The sequence below is a fragment of the Megalobrama amblycephala genome, linkage group LG21 (genome assembly GCF_018812025.1).
Source record: "Megalobrama amblycephala isolate DHTTF-2021 linkage group LG21, ASM1881202v1, whole genome shotgun sequence".
NCBI lineage: Eukaryota > Metazoa > Chordata > Actinopteri > Cypriniformes > Xenocyprididae > Megalobrama > Megalobrama amblycephala.
In genome coordinates this window covers 27,823,476-27,838,312 of record NC_063064.1, presented here as the reverse complement: position 1 = coordinate 27,838,312, position 14,837 = coordinate 27,823,476, and the positions used below count along the sequence as shown (strand labels likewise).

The 14,837-nt window shown below is 37.1% G+C and overlaps 1 protein-coding gene across 5 annotated transcripts in view; it reads left to right on the top strand.

Annotated features, from left to right (window-relative positions):
* The window catches only part of erc2 (ELKS/RAB6-interacting/CAST family member 2), a 67,310-nt gene extending 54,048 nt beyond the window's left edge, over positions 1–13,262 (top strand). For 3 of the 5 annotated variants that reach the window (XM_048172781.1, XM_048172782.1, XM_048172779.1), the window contains 7 exons: positions 4,469–4,480; positions 6,393–6,513; positions 6,632–6,792; positions 6,939–7,086; positions 11,142–11,750; positions 12,940–12,997; positions 13,121–13,262. In XM_048172781.1, the coding sequence (XP_048028738.1) occupies positions 4,469–4,480; positions 6,393–6,513; positions 6,632–6,792; positions 6,939–7,086; positions 11,142–11,750; positions 12,940–12,966 (1,078 nt within the window). In that variant the 3' untranslated portion in view covers positions 12,967–12,997; positions 13,121–13,262. The remainder of the gene's footprint in view (positions 1–4,468; positions 4,481–6,392; positions 6,514–6,631; positions 6,793–6,938; positions 7,087–11,141; positions 11,751–12,939; positions 12,998–13,120) is intronic. The other 2 variants (XM_048172783.1, XM_048172780.1) reach the window with 1 other exon arrangement.
* Positions 13,263–14,837: the final 1,575 nt, after the last annotated feature.

The window sequence follows — 14,837 nt, the reverse complement described above, 5'->3', positions numbered from 1 at the left end:
TGTTTATAACATGCATTATGCAGTGCTGCAAAATATATAAAAAAAAAACAAAAAAAAAACACTGTCAGTGTGAACAGCCCTTATATTAGTTTTGAGCATCAGACAGTAAGTTCAGTTCCTCATAGGTTCTTCAGCTCTGGCTCAAAGTCTTGTTGCTTTTTCTCAGTTGACACGCTCATGCTTCAGTGTTAATGTGGTTTGATTAATCATGTGTGTTTCTGTTTTTTTTTACCGTCTCGCCAACTCTTTCTCTTTTGGTCTTTCTCTTTTTCCGACCTCCTTCTGTTCCTCTTGTTTTTCCTTCATCTTCTGACATAAAAACACTCATTTCTTCATTTCTTGTTCGTAATTTCTTGTTCATCTTCCTTGCAACTCTTCTGTCTATCTGTCTGTCTGTCTAACACTATCTATCTATCTATCTATCTATCTATCTATCTATCTATCTATCTATCTATCTATCTATCTATCTATCTATCTATCTATCTATCTATCTATCTATCTATCATCTGTCTGTCTGTCGTTCTATCATTCTTCTCTCGTATTACCTCCATCCATAACTTCATAACTCATACCTCCTTCACTGTGGCCCAGCCCCCCTCCCCACGCTGCCCGCCCCTTGCCCCGCCCTGGTGGCAGAGCCCCCTCTGACCCTCCCCCCTCTGTGTCCGCTGCCCCCCAGCAGATTGGGGGCATGGTGTGGGACTTCCTGGGAAAGTGAGTGCTCTGTCCTGGCACCACGGCTCGGCTGCATTTATCTGTCTGCAACTGCTGTGTGGCTGTTTGATGCCTTGATGTCCCCGTTGCACGGCTGTCTCTCATTCACTGGTTTTTCTAACAAAGGAAAGGACCGTTTTATTTCTTATAATGTTGTAAATATGTGCCCGATTGCATTGATGTAAAAATCAGTGGATTGAGACAGCTCAGAAAATAAGATGCGTGTATAATGTGTTTTGTGGTTGTGTGTGCCGTTTCTTGTGCATGTATTGGGCTCTCTTCTAAACTCTAGTGAGATGCTTCACCGTCTACGTAAGCAACGTCCTAAGTAAGTTAGAGCCTCTCAAGTGGCTCACAGTTGCCATCTTGATCTTGTCACAGTGCATTCTGGGACTCTTCAACAGTTTGTGGTCAGTAAGATTTTTTTTTTTTTTGCAAAGAAATTAATATTTTTATACAGCAAGGATACATTAAATTGATCAAAAATGACACTTTTTACAAAAGATTTCAAATAAATGCTGTTCTTTTGAACTTTATTCATCATTGAATCCTGAAAAAAAAAAAAAAAAAAAAAACGGATCATGGTTTCTGCATAAATTTTAAGCAGCACAATGTTTTCAACATTAATAATAATAAGTAGAATTTTTTATTTATTTTTTTTGAGCTGCAATATTAGAATGATTTCTGAAGGATCATGTGACACTGAAGACTGGAGTAATGATGCTGAAAATTCAGCTTTGCATCACAGGAATAAATTACATTTTCAAATATATTCAAATATATTCACATAGAAAATAGTTACTTTAAATAGTAATAATATTTCGCACTGTTGCTGTTTTTACTGTATTTTTGATCAAATAAATGCAGCCTTGGTTAGCAGAAGAGACTTTTTTTTAAAACCTTACCGACCCCAAACTTTTGAACGGTATAAATAAAGGATTAATTTAATGTTACCTTAGATTTTGGCCGAAACTACACATCTTAGATATTGCTGTCTACAGTTTTGAACATGTTATGAGTGCATCTATAGTACCTAAAATATGTTGCCAAGGTAGGCATCTCACTCGGCTTTGGAACAGAGCTTATGTGTAAATCAACCAAAGCACACGTTTTCCTTTTATCACTATATCTGTTCTATAATGTGATTTTGTGCAGTGGATAGAGAATGTAAAATATCTCAGTTTTAATCAAAATGGTTCCTCTGTTTCAGCACAATACTTTTTTTCACATTGTGTCAGATGTGTGATAATTGCACACTTGATATATCTGTCGTGTTGATGTTGGCATGGAAACATGTTAATGTGTAGTCATATTCTGAAAGCACACCAAGATTAAAGGGACAGTTCACCTAAAAAAAAAATCATTTTTACTCACCCTCATGCCATCAAGCTGATTGTCTTTTCTTCCATAGAATACAAAAGAAGTTGTTTACACATATCAAGTCAAATCATCTTCATTTTTATAGCGCTTTATACAAGACTGATTGTTTCAAAGCAGCTTTACAGTGATAAAAAAGGAAAATTATGATCAGTTACACAAACAGATTTCAATTCTGCTGTAAAGCAGCTCCAAAAAAGACAATAGTGTCGGTTCAGTGTTGATTCAGTTTGATTCAACTGAATCATAATCAATAAATGGGGACAAAAGCTGCACTAAAAATGCACTAAAAAAATCAACATACATTTACTTGAGAAGCCAAATGACATATGATTTCAAGGACATGTCTTTCTTGTTGTCTGAAAAAATGAACAAAATTAAGTGACTTTATGTTTAAAACAAGAATAAAATATCAGAAGTAGTTCATATGACTCATGCATTATATTCCAAGTCTTTTGAAGTGGATTTGTGCAAGAAATACATTAAAGGTGCCCTCGAATGAAAAATTGAATTTATCTTGGCATAGTTAAATAACAAGAGTTCAGTACATGGAAATGACATACAGTGAGTCTCAAACTCCATTGTTTCTTCCTTCTTATATAAATCTCATTTGTTTAAAAGACCTCCGAAGAACAGGCGAATCTCAACATAACACCGACTTTTACGTAACAGTCGGGGTGTACGCCCCCAATATTTGCATATGCCAGCCCACGTTCCCAACATTATGAAAGGCATTAGACAAGGGCAGCCAGTAACGTCTGGATCTGCACAGGTGAATCAACAGACTAGGTAAGCAAGCAAGAACAATAGCGAAAAATGGCAGATGGAGCAATAATATCTGATATACTGATGATATATTTAGTGATATTTGTAAATTGTCTTTCTAAATGTTTCATTAGCATGTTGCTAATGTACTGTTAAATGTGGTTAAAGTTACCATTGTTTCTTACTGTATTCACGGAGACAAGAGCCGTCGCTATTTTCATTTTTAAACACTTGCAGTCTGTATAATTCATAAACACAACATCATTCTTTATAAATCTCTCCAACAGTGTAGCATTAGCTGTTAGCCACGGAGCACAGCCTCAAACTCATTCAGAATCAAATGTGAACAATATAACAGTATACAATACTCACATAATCCGACGCATGCATGCCGCATGCATGACGAACACTTTGTAAAGATCCATTTGAGGGTTATATTAGCTGTGTAAACTTTGTTTATGCACTGTTCAAGGCAAGCGCGAGCTCCGTGGGCGGGGAGCACGAGAATTAAAGGGCCAGTAGCCCTGAATCGGCTCATTTATAATGAGACACAGACACATTCAGGGGACACCTTAGACTTATATTACATCTTTTTAAAAAAAGTTCTAGGGCACCTGACGCATTTTTATTGAAAATTAATAATGCACTCTTCTGCAGCTAGTACATCTCATATTGAATAATATCTCCTTTTATGCTCTGTTGAAGAAAGCAAGTCATGCATGTTTAAAAATTTTGCGCATGAAAGTGAGTAAATGAGAGCAAGTTTTATTTTTAAGTGAACTATTCTTGAAATTAGACTTCAAAACAGTGTTTTTTCCTCATGCATTTGTTAACTAATGCTATTATCTTGGTGTATTTGATTCCACCCTGCTTATGTGACATGTTAACATGTTCTGCATTTGTTGCTCTATTTTGCACACACACGCTTCTGTGATCTCTGTGCTTGCCGCTTGGTGTTGCTGGCATACGAGGGTTTGGCAAGCAGCGGAGTCCCGTTTCCTGACCCTTGAACACCCATTTCACATGCTTATCTGCATCCCCTCTCCTCTTTCTGCTTCCTAACACCATCTCTCCTCCCTTCCCTCTCACTCTTCTGAATGATCCACCCACCTCAGCCTGCGAAATTCCCCCCAAACGGCCGTCTCGCTGGCCTGCATGAGATGTTCGGCGGCATTGCAGGCCTCGTTGTGCTCTGTGAATGAGCTGGGTACTTTAGGTAGGGTCTGATGTTCCTCAAGTAGGTTTGCACCCTCATGCCTGAGCGCTCTTGCCCCGTTTGCCACCCCGTGCAATCCCTCACTGCGGCTCGGCTGGTTGGGTTGCTGCATGTTGGCACTCTCACGGGCCCCTGCAGATCTGGACTCAGTGGCGTATCCACTGACGGTGATGACTTGAGATGATAGCGTCTTGCATCCTGTCTTGTTGATCTTAGGAGCCATTTTAAACCACTCCTAGTTTCTCACTTGACACTTTCCAGCTGTTTTCTGCTTCATTTCTGAGAATTCTAAAGTTTTATTTCTCCTTTCCTTCCTTTTTGCCGTGTTGTGGCTTCTCTTCCTTCCCGTTTCTGCCCTTCCTGCATCCTTCCTCCCTCCTCTTCCTCCACTGCCAGTCTTGCTCCCAGGTAAGTAGGGTGTTCCTCAGGTGTCCACCTCCTTTCTGAGCAATAACCAAGCGTGTTTTGTTCATGTGATAACTGTGTCGTGTTTCTCGCATTTGCATATAGTGTGTTGTTTTCATGGCTACGAGTCTCATTTCATGGTGTTATGGTGTTATTTGCACTTACTAATCACACATATCCCAAAATGTGTTTGGACAATTAAAACACACTTTTAAAAAGTTTGAATGTTACATAACGAAATATCAAACCAAATGGCAGTCCCTGCTGTTAAGTGGATCCATTGAAACCTTATAAAGGGATAGTTTACACAAAAATGAAAATTGATGATGATTTACTCACCCTCAAGCCATCCTAAGTGTAAATGAGTATCTTCTTTCAGGTGAACACAATCGGAGTTGTATTTAAAAATATCTTGGCTCATATAATGGAAGTGAATGGGGGGCCCGTTTTGAAGCACCCAAAAAATGCATCCATCCATCATAAATATAATCCATACGGCTTCAGCGGGTTAATAAAGGCCTTCTGAAGTGAAGTGATGGGTTTTTGTAAGAAAAATATCCATATTTAAAGCTTTATAAATTAAATAACTAGCTTCTGCCAGACGACTGTGCGCATACTGCGCAAGTCGACTTCCGCCAAATGAGTAACCCCTGAATCAATGTCTGACGCTGGATGTAGGAGTATCGTAAGCTTAGACGCCTATCGCGGTTTAAACAAATAGGGCTGGGCAACAAACTCAAGCTCCTCTTCTCTTATATCGAAATCCTCCAACATTTCTCTTTAAAATTTCTCATTTTATCCTTGTAATTCGTGACCGGTGTTTTGTTTTGCTCTATCCCCTGAGCCTCCGCGTTCGTCATTACGTCATGTGTCGGGTCAGAGGTTACTCTTCCACCGCAAATCGATGCGTACGGCCATCTGCCCGAAGCTAGTTATTACAGTTTTAAATTTTAAATATGTTATTTTTCTTACAAAAACCATCGCTTCGCTTCAGAAGGCCTTTATAAACCCCATTGAGTCTTATGGATTACTTTTATGATAGATGGTTACACTTTTTTTGGGATTCAAAATCATGAGTGTCAGTCACTACCATTTTAAAGCTTGGAAGGATATTGGAAGCCAGAATATTTTCAGTATATTTTTAAATATTGTGTTCGTCTGAAAGAAGAAAGTCATATACACCTAGGATGGCTTGAGGGTGAGTAAATCCTGGGATCATTTTCCTTTTTAGGTTGAACTATCCCTTTAAGTATGGATTAAGTGGGGCTATACTGCAAAAAATTATTTTCTTACTCAGTATTTCTGTCTTTTTTTCAAGATGCTTCATTACTAAGCTAAAGGACATAAAGATAATAAAGAGTTTTGTCTGAAAAAATGTATCAAAATTAAATGATTTGCTTAAAACAACTTTAAACACTGTTTTTTTCCTCAGGATTAATTTTATTTTTCATATCCCACTGTCAGCTTTTTTTTTTTTTTTTTTTTTTTTTTAAATATAAACTCATTCCAAAACTGTATGACGTTCTTTGGTGGAAAACAAAATAAGATATTTTGAAGAATGTTGGTAACCAAACTGTTTCAGTTTTTTTTTTTTAAATGCAATGGAAGTCATTGGGAACCGATATCTATTTTTTGTATTCTACAGAAGAAATAAATGCATACCGATTTGGAACATGAGTAAATAATGACAGATTTTTATTTTTGGGTGAACTATGCCTTCAATATTTTGATCATTTTGCTTCTCAAGTAAATGTATCTTGATTTTTACTGGAAAACAAAAATACTGAGTAACAAAACTGTTAACATCCTCTCAATATGATAATTCATTGGGAACATTATAACTTGATTGGTTAAATGGTGACTTGTGATTGCTATAAATTAAACTATTTAGGTGACACTTTGTATGCTCTTTAAGGCAAACCAAGGAACAAAATAAAAAGGGCCCAGGCATCAAGCTTGGCCCTCAGATGGACAAGAAAGGGCCTGGGAACATCTTGCAAGACCAGCGCAAGGATAATCCAATGGACAACCCAAAGGTGTGTGTGTGTGTGTGTGTGTGTTATTTATGCCTGTGAATGGATGATGGATGATGTCTTTATATTTCCTTAGAAAAACAAAAGGTTTTCTCATCATTTTCCTTGCTTCATTTCACAGATGGAGGAGTTGATGAATGTTTTGGAGAAGACGAGGCAGGAGTTGGATGCCACCAAGCAGCGTCTGTCCTCCACCCAACAGTCTCTGGCTGAGAGAGACGGCCATCTGACCAATCTCCGACAGGAGCGCAGAAAACAGCTCGAGGAGATCTTAGAGATGAAGTAAGAATCCTTGAGATCAAACTCTGTTTCTTCTTACAACATGATCTTAAATATTTGATGCCTAAAATGTCTTTAGTGTACGTTCCTTTTCTTGAAAGCTGCTCAGTGTACATGCATACATATCTCAGACTGTCGGTTCCTCTCAGACAACAGGCTCTGCTCGCTGCTATCAGTGAGAAGGATGCTAACATTGCTTTGCTGGAGCTGTCCTCCTCCAATAAGAAGAAGACACAAGAGGAAGTGTTGGCTCTGAAAAGAGAGAAGGACAGACTGATGCATCAGCTCAAACAGCAGGTCAGTGAATTTCTGCACTCAAAAGCCCATTTAATAACACAGTATTAAGACAGTGTAGGGTGAACATATCATCCATTTTTTATAAAGCTGCACATATTGAAAGATTGAAATTCTGTCTGATGCTGACAAGTTGATGTTCTCATTTTATGGCCAATAAATGTTAAATGGATGATATTATAGATCAATACTTAAAAAAAAACAAAAAAAAAAACAGTTAAAACACAGTAAAATATAAATAAATATCGTGTATGTTACAAGTAAATTTAGGCATCACACCATTAAATTGTGCAGTATTAAAAATGAATAAATAATTAGTAAAGTGTAAATATATGCTCTGACATTCATAAAAATTCCTGTATTTTTTATATCACTATATATATATATATATATATATATATATATATATATATATATATTAGGGCTGTCAATCGATTAAACATTTTTATCTAATTAATTACATACTCTGTGATTAATTAATTAAGTATTAAATATTTCAATTCAAATGAATCAATGCAGGGTTTTTCCTGGGTCAAAAATGGTCTTCGGTGGTGACAGACATGGTCATCCACACAAACAGTAAAAAGTGCCCTACCCACGAGATCTGTGAGCCCGATACTGACAATAAAGTACCCGTCACTCTCACTGTAATTCTTTCTTGCCCTCTTTGCAAAAAAAAAAAAAAAAAGTGATTTTATAGCTTTGTAAGAGAAAATGCTTTTTTTGCTAAACCTGAAAAGTATCAAAAAGTAGCATTTAGAAGTTATATTAACTAATAATTTAATTTTCTAACATATACAATTGAATGCACCTAGCTAACAACAACTTGCTTTGTTCTGGTTACACCTCACTCCAGTCTCTATATGTAGGCCTAATTTACTACAGATTGACATTTAAATAACCTGAAAATATTGTGAATTATTAAGGCTAATTTTACTAACCACTCCTGCTAAATGGGGTAAGCACACTTATGTTCTCATTTCAGAGTTGTTCGAGTAAATGATTCATTATAGACCGTGTGGACAGATCAGTTGTTGTCATGATTCATTCAAATGAATCTGTTCAAATGAGTCATTAGGTCGCGAATTGGACATTAGCGGACGTTGACGCGTTGCGTGCGAATCGTGACTGTTATTAGGACATCACAAAAGATTTGTCAACACAGAAAACACTTCACCACTGGATAGGATTTTCTTTTTGTTTACTGAGAGTGTGGTTTATGTCAGCTGCACGTGCAGGGCGCCTGTCAGAGAAGATGAGGTGACGTTCTTTTGAGCACTATTCCCCAGCGGTTATTCAGGAAAAACATTCTCCGAATGCGCCTCGTGAAACATGGATTCGGTCTTACGAACTTTTAGCATTGTGTCAGTTGATTTAGATTATTATGTGTGAGGTAGAGAGAGTGCAAAGACGGTGCTTACTTTGAAGACAGAGAGCTCGCGCACATGAGAATGGCTCCAGGTTCAAAGGTCAATACGGAATGAATTAATCTGCGTTATTTTTTAACGCATTATTTTTTCTCAGATTAATTAATCGAAATTAACGCGTTATTTTGACAGCCCTAATATATATATATATATATATATATATATATATATATATATATATATATATATATATATATATATGTGATACACCCATGTGTAGTCACAAGGTAATGTGTCTTCTGTTATTAATATTTATTTATTTATACATTTATTTAATTAATTATCACTACTTAAGGCTGAAGTTTTAAAAAAATAAAACTGTTGCCACTAGAGGGAGTCTGTTGTGGGTTGCTATGGTGATGCGCATGCGTTTACTTCAGACGCTACAAGCTGCGTTTGAGGAAAGCCACTGATCTTGTACTTGTGTTTACTTCTCCTGATAATTCAGGTATATATTCATAAAATAAATAAAAATATGTGCCATTGCCAATATACAGTACAGTCCAAAAGTTTGGAACCACTAAGATTTTTAATGTTTTTAAAAGAAGTTTCGTCTGCTCACCAAGGCTACATTTATTTAATTAAAAATACAGTAAAAAACAGTAATATTGTGAAATATTATTACAATTTAAAATAACTGTGTACTATTTAAATATATTTGACAAAGTCATTTATTCCTGTGATGCAAAGCTGAATTTTCAGCATCATTACTCCAGTCTTCAGTGTCACATGATCCTTCAGAAATCATTCTAATATGATGATTAGTTCCTCAAGAAATATTTGTTATTATTATCAATGTTGAAAACAGTTGTGTACTTTTTTTTTCAGGATTCCTTGATGAATAGAAAGTTCAAAAGAACAGCATTTATCTGAAATACAAAGCTTCTGTAGCATTATACACTACCGTTCAAAAGTTTGGGGTCAGTAAGAATTTTTATTTTTATTTTTTTTAAAGAAATTAAAGAAATGAATACTTTTATTCAGCAAGGATGCATTAAATCAATCAAAAGTGGCAGTAAAGACATTTATAATGTTACAAAAGATTAGATTTCAGATAAACACTGTTCTTCTGAACTTTCTATTCATCAAATAATCCTGAAAAAAAATATTGTACACAAATATTTTGTACAATTGTACACATTAAATGTTTCTTGAGCAGCAGATCAGCATATTAGAATGATTTCTGAAGGATCATGTGACACTGAAGACTGGAGTAATGATGCTGAAAATTCAGCTTTGCCATCACAGGAATAAATTACTTTGTGAAATATATTCAAATAGAAAACAGTTATTTTAAATTGTAATAATATTTCACAATATTACTGTTTTTACTGTATTTTTAATTAAATAAATGTAGCCTTGGTGAGCAGACGAAACTTCTTTTAAAAACATTAAAAATCTTAGTGGTTCCAAACTTTTGGACTGTACTGTATGACATGTCAGTTCACATTTCCTATGTGTTTAAAACTAATAACTTGTTTGTGTTAAATGTGAAAGTAAGGGTAAACGGTTGATTGTTGTAATTGTAGTCAATTAACATGTAAATAATACATTTTATTTCAGTATGCGCTAATGTATTAATATAAAAATGACTCAGAAAGTGTATATTTGTTCAGACTTAAAGTAGTGTGTATGTGTTATGAGAGTGACGGTGATCATTTGTACAGTAAAACAGTTTCATTTGAAAAGATACTAATATAACAGTAAAGACTACCAATGTGATAATAATGTGTATTTTGTGATATTGATAAGTATAAAGTCAAGATGATATGATGTCAATAAAGAGACGCTATAAGCTGAGTTTGAGGAAAGCCACTGATCTTTTCTTGTGTTTACTTCTCCTGATAATTCAGGGGTTTTGTAATCTGTTTACGTGTTCCACACCCGGGACCCGTAACATATATATATATATATATATATATATATATATATATATATATATATATATATATATATATATATATATATATATATATATATAAATGGTCCCGGGCTTGGAACACGTAAACAGATTACAAAACCCCTATATATACATATATATATATATATATATATATATATATATATATATATATATCAGAAAAACAAAATATCACAATGTCAGATTGTTTTACCCCAATATCACAAAGCCTTAATATATAGTATATAGTATAAATTGATTTGCTACGTATTTTGATGTACAGGGTTAAATATTTGCTGAAATCTATCTCTATCCCTTGCACAAGTTATTTAACTCTTAAAATAGCCAAAAACAATTAAATATCCAATATCAGGCAATAAATTGACGGGGGAAAAAAAATGCAGATTTGGTGCAAATACACAGTATTGTGCATCCCAACTTTTCAGTTTCAGAGAGATGTTTTGCCAACACAAATTGCGGCCATACCAACTTTACTGTTTGGGAATGACTGAAAGATATTATTAGAAAGTCTTCTGTTCTTCCTTTATTAGGCATTGTAGCCACCCGATACCTTGTAAACACGACCATGTTTTCTGGCAGTCTGTACTTCATTGACTCCTGGAAATTGTGTAAAAGCAAAACGATTACGTTTGTACAAGCCACTTAGAGATGTGATCAGTCTGTGGGTGTATGCTGCTTGTGTCTTAATCACTTCTTTCTATCCATTTTAGACACAGAGCAGGATGAAACTGATTGCCGACAACTACGAGGACGACCATTACCACCCTCACGCTCCACCTCCCCACATGCAGCCTCAACCCCTTCATCCTCAACCCCAACCCCAGCCCCCGTACCCACAGGCCCAGCACCCCCACCAGCCTCCTTACCCACATGCGCCCCATCCCCAACACCCGCAGCCTCCTCCCCACCACCAACAACACCCGCAGCAGCCCCCCCAGCCTCAATACCCCCACCCGCAACACCCCCAACACCCTCAACACCCACAACCGCCTGGCCCACACCCACACCAGCCCAGACCTCAACCGCCCCACCTTCCACACCCTCAACACTCTCAACACCCTCAACACCCTCAGCACCCTCATCCTGGGGTCCCTCCGCAGCAGCAGCAGCAGCAGCAGCAGCATCCACACCCTCAGCACCCTCACGGACCGCCACCTCAACAGGGCCCCCACCCTCAACCCATCCCACACCCGCAGCAGCACCCCCATCACCCCCCACACCCCGGCCAACAGGGCCCACACCCTCGACACCCTCCGCCACACCATCGGGGTCCAGGCCGTGGACCGCCTCATCCCGGACATCGCCCCACCCCAGACCAGGTTGGTAACTCAGCTATCTTTATATTGTAATAATAATTAATTCAGTTTCTATTTTAATATTGGTGTATGTTTTAGTAATTTTGTTATAAATCTATAAATATATATATATATATATATATATATATATATATATATATGGTAACACTTTGGTATGGGGAACACATATTCACTATTAACTATGACTTTTGCCTCAATAAACTCTTAATTTACTGCTTATTAATAGTTAGTAAGGTAGTTGTTGTAACATTTATGTTTAGGTATGGGGTAGGATTAAGGGATGTAGAATATGGCCATGCAGAATAAGGCATTAATATGTGCTTTATAAGCACTAATAAACTGCAAATATGCAAGCTAATAAGCAACTAGTTAAAAGTGAGGATTGTTCCCCATACTAAAGTGTTACCATATTTATTTCCATTATGGAAAATGTTTTTTAATAGTGTGTTTGGTTACACATCGATAGTTCACTTTTGACATTGTATAAACTATAAGTAACTTTGCAGCTACATGTCAATTAACAGTCATTAGAGTATTAGTAGACTGTCTGCTTAATATCTGCTAAAACTTATTGACAGTAAGTAACTTTGCAAGTGCGTGTCAACTTATTCTACTAACCCTAACCGTAACCTAACAGTTTACTGTTAGGCCACTTTCACACAGCAGCAGAATACGGTATTTGAGTCCTTTATACATTTACATTAACACTCAGTTCAGTTATTTACTCGAGTGAGAACCACATTCTACAACCGAATTCACACCTGTTTGACTCACTACTGCGTTCTCAGAAAACCTGCGCTGTGTGAACAGAACCAGACTGGACAACTAGTTGTCTGTCACGTCATACGGTGTGAGAGAGTCATGTGTGTTTCAGTAACTTACAGCAATGGAGATTGTGAGCTGTGTTTCATTTGAGGGTTTTAGATCCAGTCACTGTTTTCCACCAATCGAAGCTGCTCCTGTCAGTTCTGTGTTCTACACGTGACACAAATGCTCCACTCAGATATAAAAGCTGCTGTCGGTTAATAAAGATTTGACTGATCCCAAAAACTGACAGTGTGAACATAGCCTAATACTCTAATGAGTTAGTTGACTCAGTTAGTAGAAATAAAGTTTAACCTGTTCTTTCACCTTTAACTCATCTAATTTTCCTCATTTCATGCTGACCTCTGGATATATGTTGGGCTCAAAGGATGATGAAGAAGGAATTTGGGCATAACCATACCAAAGCTATGATGTTGTTTTATGGGGTGAGATCTTGATGATTGATGTCAGTATTCTGGTTTAAAGTGAGATTTTGTGGATGAAGGTGTTCTACCAAACAATAGGTTGATGATTGTTTTTTTGTATTATGTTCCTCCTTATGTTCTCAGATAATTCAGTCACTAATGGAGGAGCACAGCCATGCCATTCAGATGAATTCTACATTGTTCACTTGGCCAGTCTTTACCTACAATCAGATTCACTCTTTTGGATGGGGCCATTTATTTCCATGCATTAAGGAAAGAGGCGGAGCATTAGTGTGAGTGGGAGGGCCAAAGCTGGAGAAGACCACCTGAGCAGGTAAATATTGTGTCTGTGTGAAATAAAATCATTTCATTTACAAATTTCACATCATACACTACCGTTCAAAAGTTTGCGGTCCGTAAGATTACATTCAGCAAGGGCGCATTCAGTTGATCAAAAATGACAGTACAAATTGATAATAAGAAATCTTTCTTGAGCAGTAAATCAGCATATTAGAATGATTTCTGAAGGATCATGTGACACTGAAGACTGGAGAAATGATGCTGAAAATTCAGCTTTGCCATCAGAGGAATAAATTTGAACAAAATTATAAAATAGAACAATATTTTAATATATAAGAATATTTTCTCAATTTTTTTATTACTTTTTTATTACTGTATTTTTGATCAAATAAATGCAGCCTTGGTGAGCATAAGACTTCTAAATGACATTCTCTTAAATATAATTATTCCATTTTGTTGTTGTTTTTTTCAGATGATTAAAAAAAGTATAAATGGAAGTCTGGACTGAACAAACAGTCACTTCCTGGTGCAGTCCTTTTTTCTAAAGACATTTGCCTTGGAGACTCTCAATACTCAAATCAAAATGAGACACTGCAGCTGCTTCTTCTTGTCTGGTTTCCATATGCGACCAGTGCATGCATCCAGCTGGCTCCTCCCCTTCTCCAAATTGCCCCGCCCACTCTGATCTAGCTCCACCTCTTCAATGAGGCAGCAAATCAGCTTGCACTCATTTAAGCCTTGACTCGATCAGTCATTTCTCTGCTTTTTATGTAAAAATCCAGTGTACAATAATACCATCCTATTAACTTAATTTTTAACCTTTTTTGTTTTAGAATCATATCTGCATTTGCAGTTGAAATCTTAAAAGGGCAACTGTTGCCTGCCTTCAATTGTTTAGGATTTATTATATGTGCTACACATATATGCACTTAGGTTTAAATATGCATGTCATTTCTGTGCCACATTTAGCCTCCATTGTTGGTTCTCTAGTGTATATTGGACCTTATAGAGGTGGTATATGTCACATCTTTAGAGTTACCTCAGAGGTAGTCTACTCTATGCAGAGTTCATTTCGTCTCGCCGATTTTAACGCACATAACATGCACCATGCTCACCAGAATTTGCCCTTTCTTTTTGCTTGTGCTCCTCTCCAAACTCCAAGCCCGGTTTGCGTGTTAGCTCCCATGCACCTATGCACCTCCACCCCTTACAACAGGGAACGTTTCTAATGGTGCTTCAACTGGTGCTCAGGCCCAAAAGAGATGGAGGCAGCCATGGCTACAATCATTTCGGACATCAACTGATCTGTAACACTCCCTACTACATCCATGGCGCCATCATCGGAAGATAATTGAGATGGTTTCCCAAGCAACTGCTGCAGGTTGTAGTTGTATGTCCCACAAAATGAATTTTGTCAAGATGTCTGTTGACAAGGCCAGTCCGACCTGAGTGTCCCATAAAGGGAATGTCCTATCTCCTTTAACGAGCCGCCCCACCAGGTACTGGCGGAGCTACCGCAGATTTCTCGTAACGTCTCAACATGGTGGCGAGTGCCTATTTA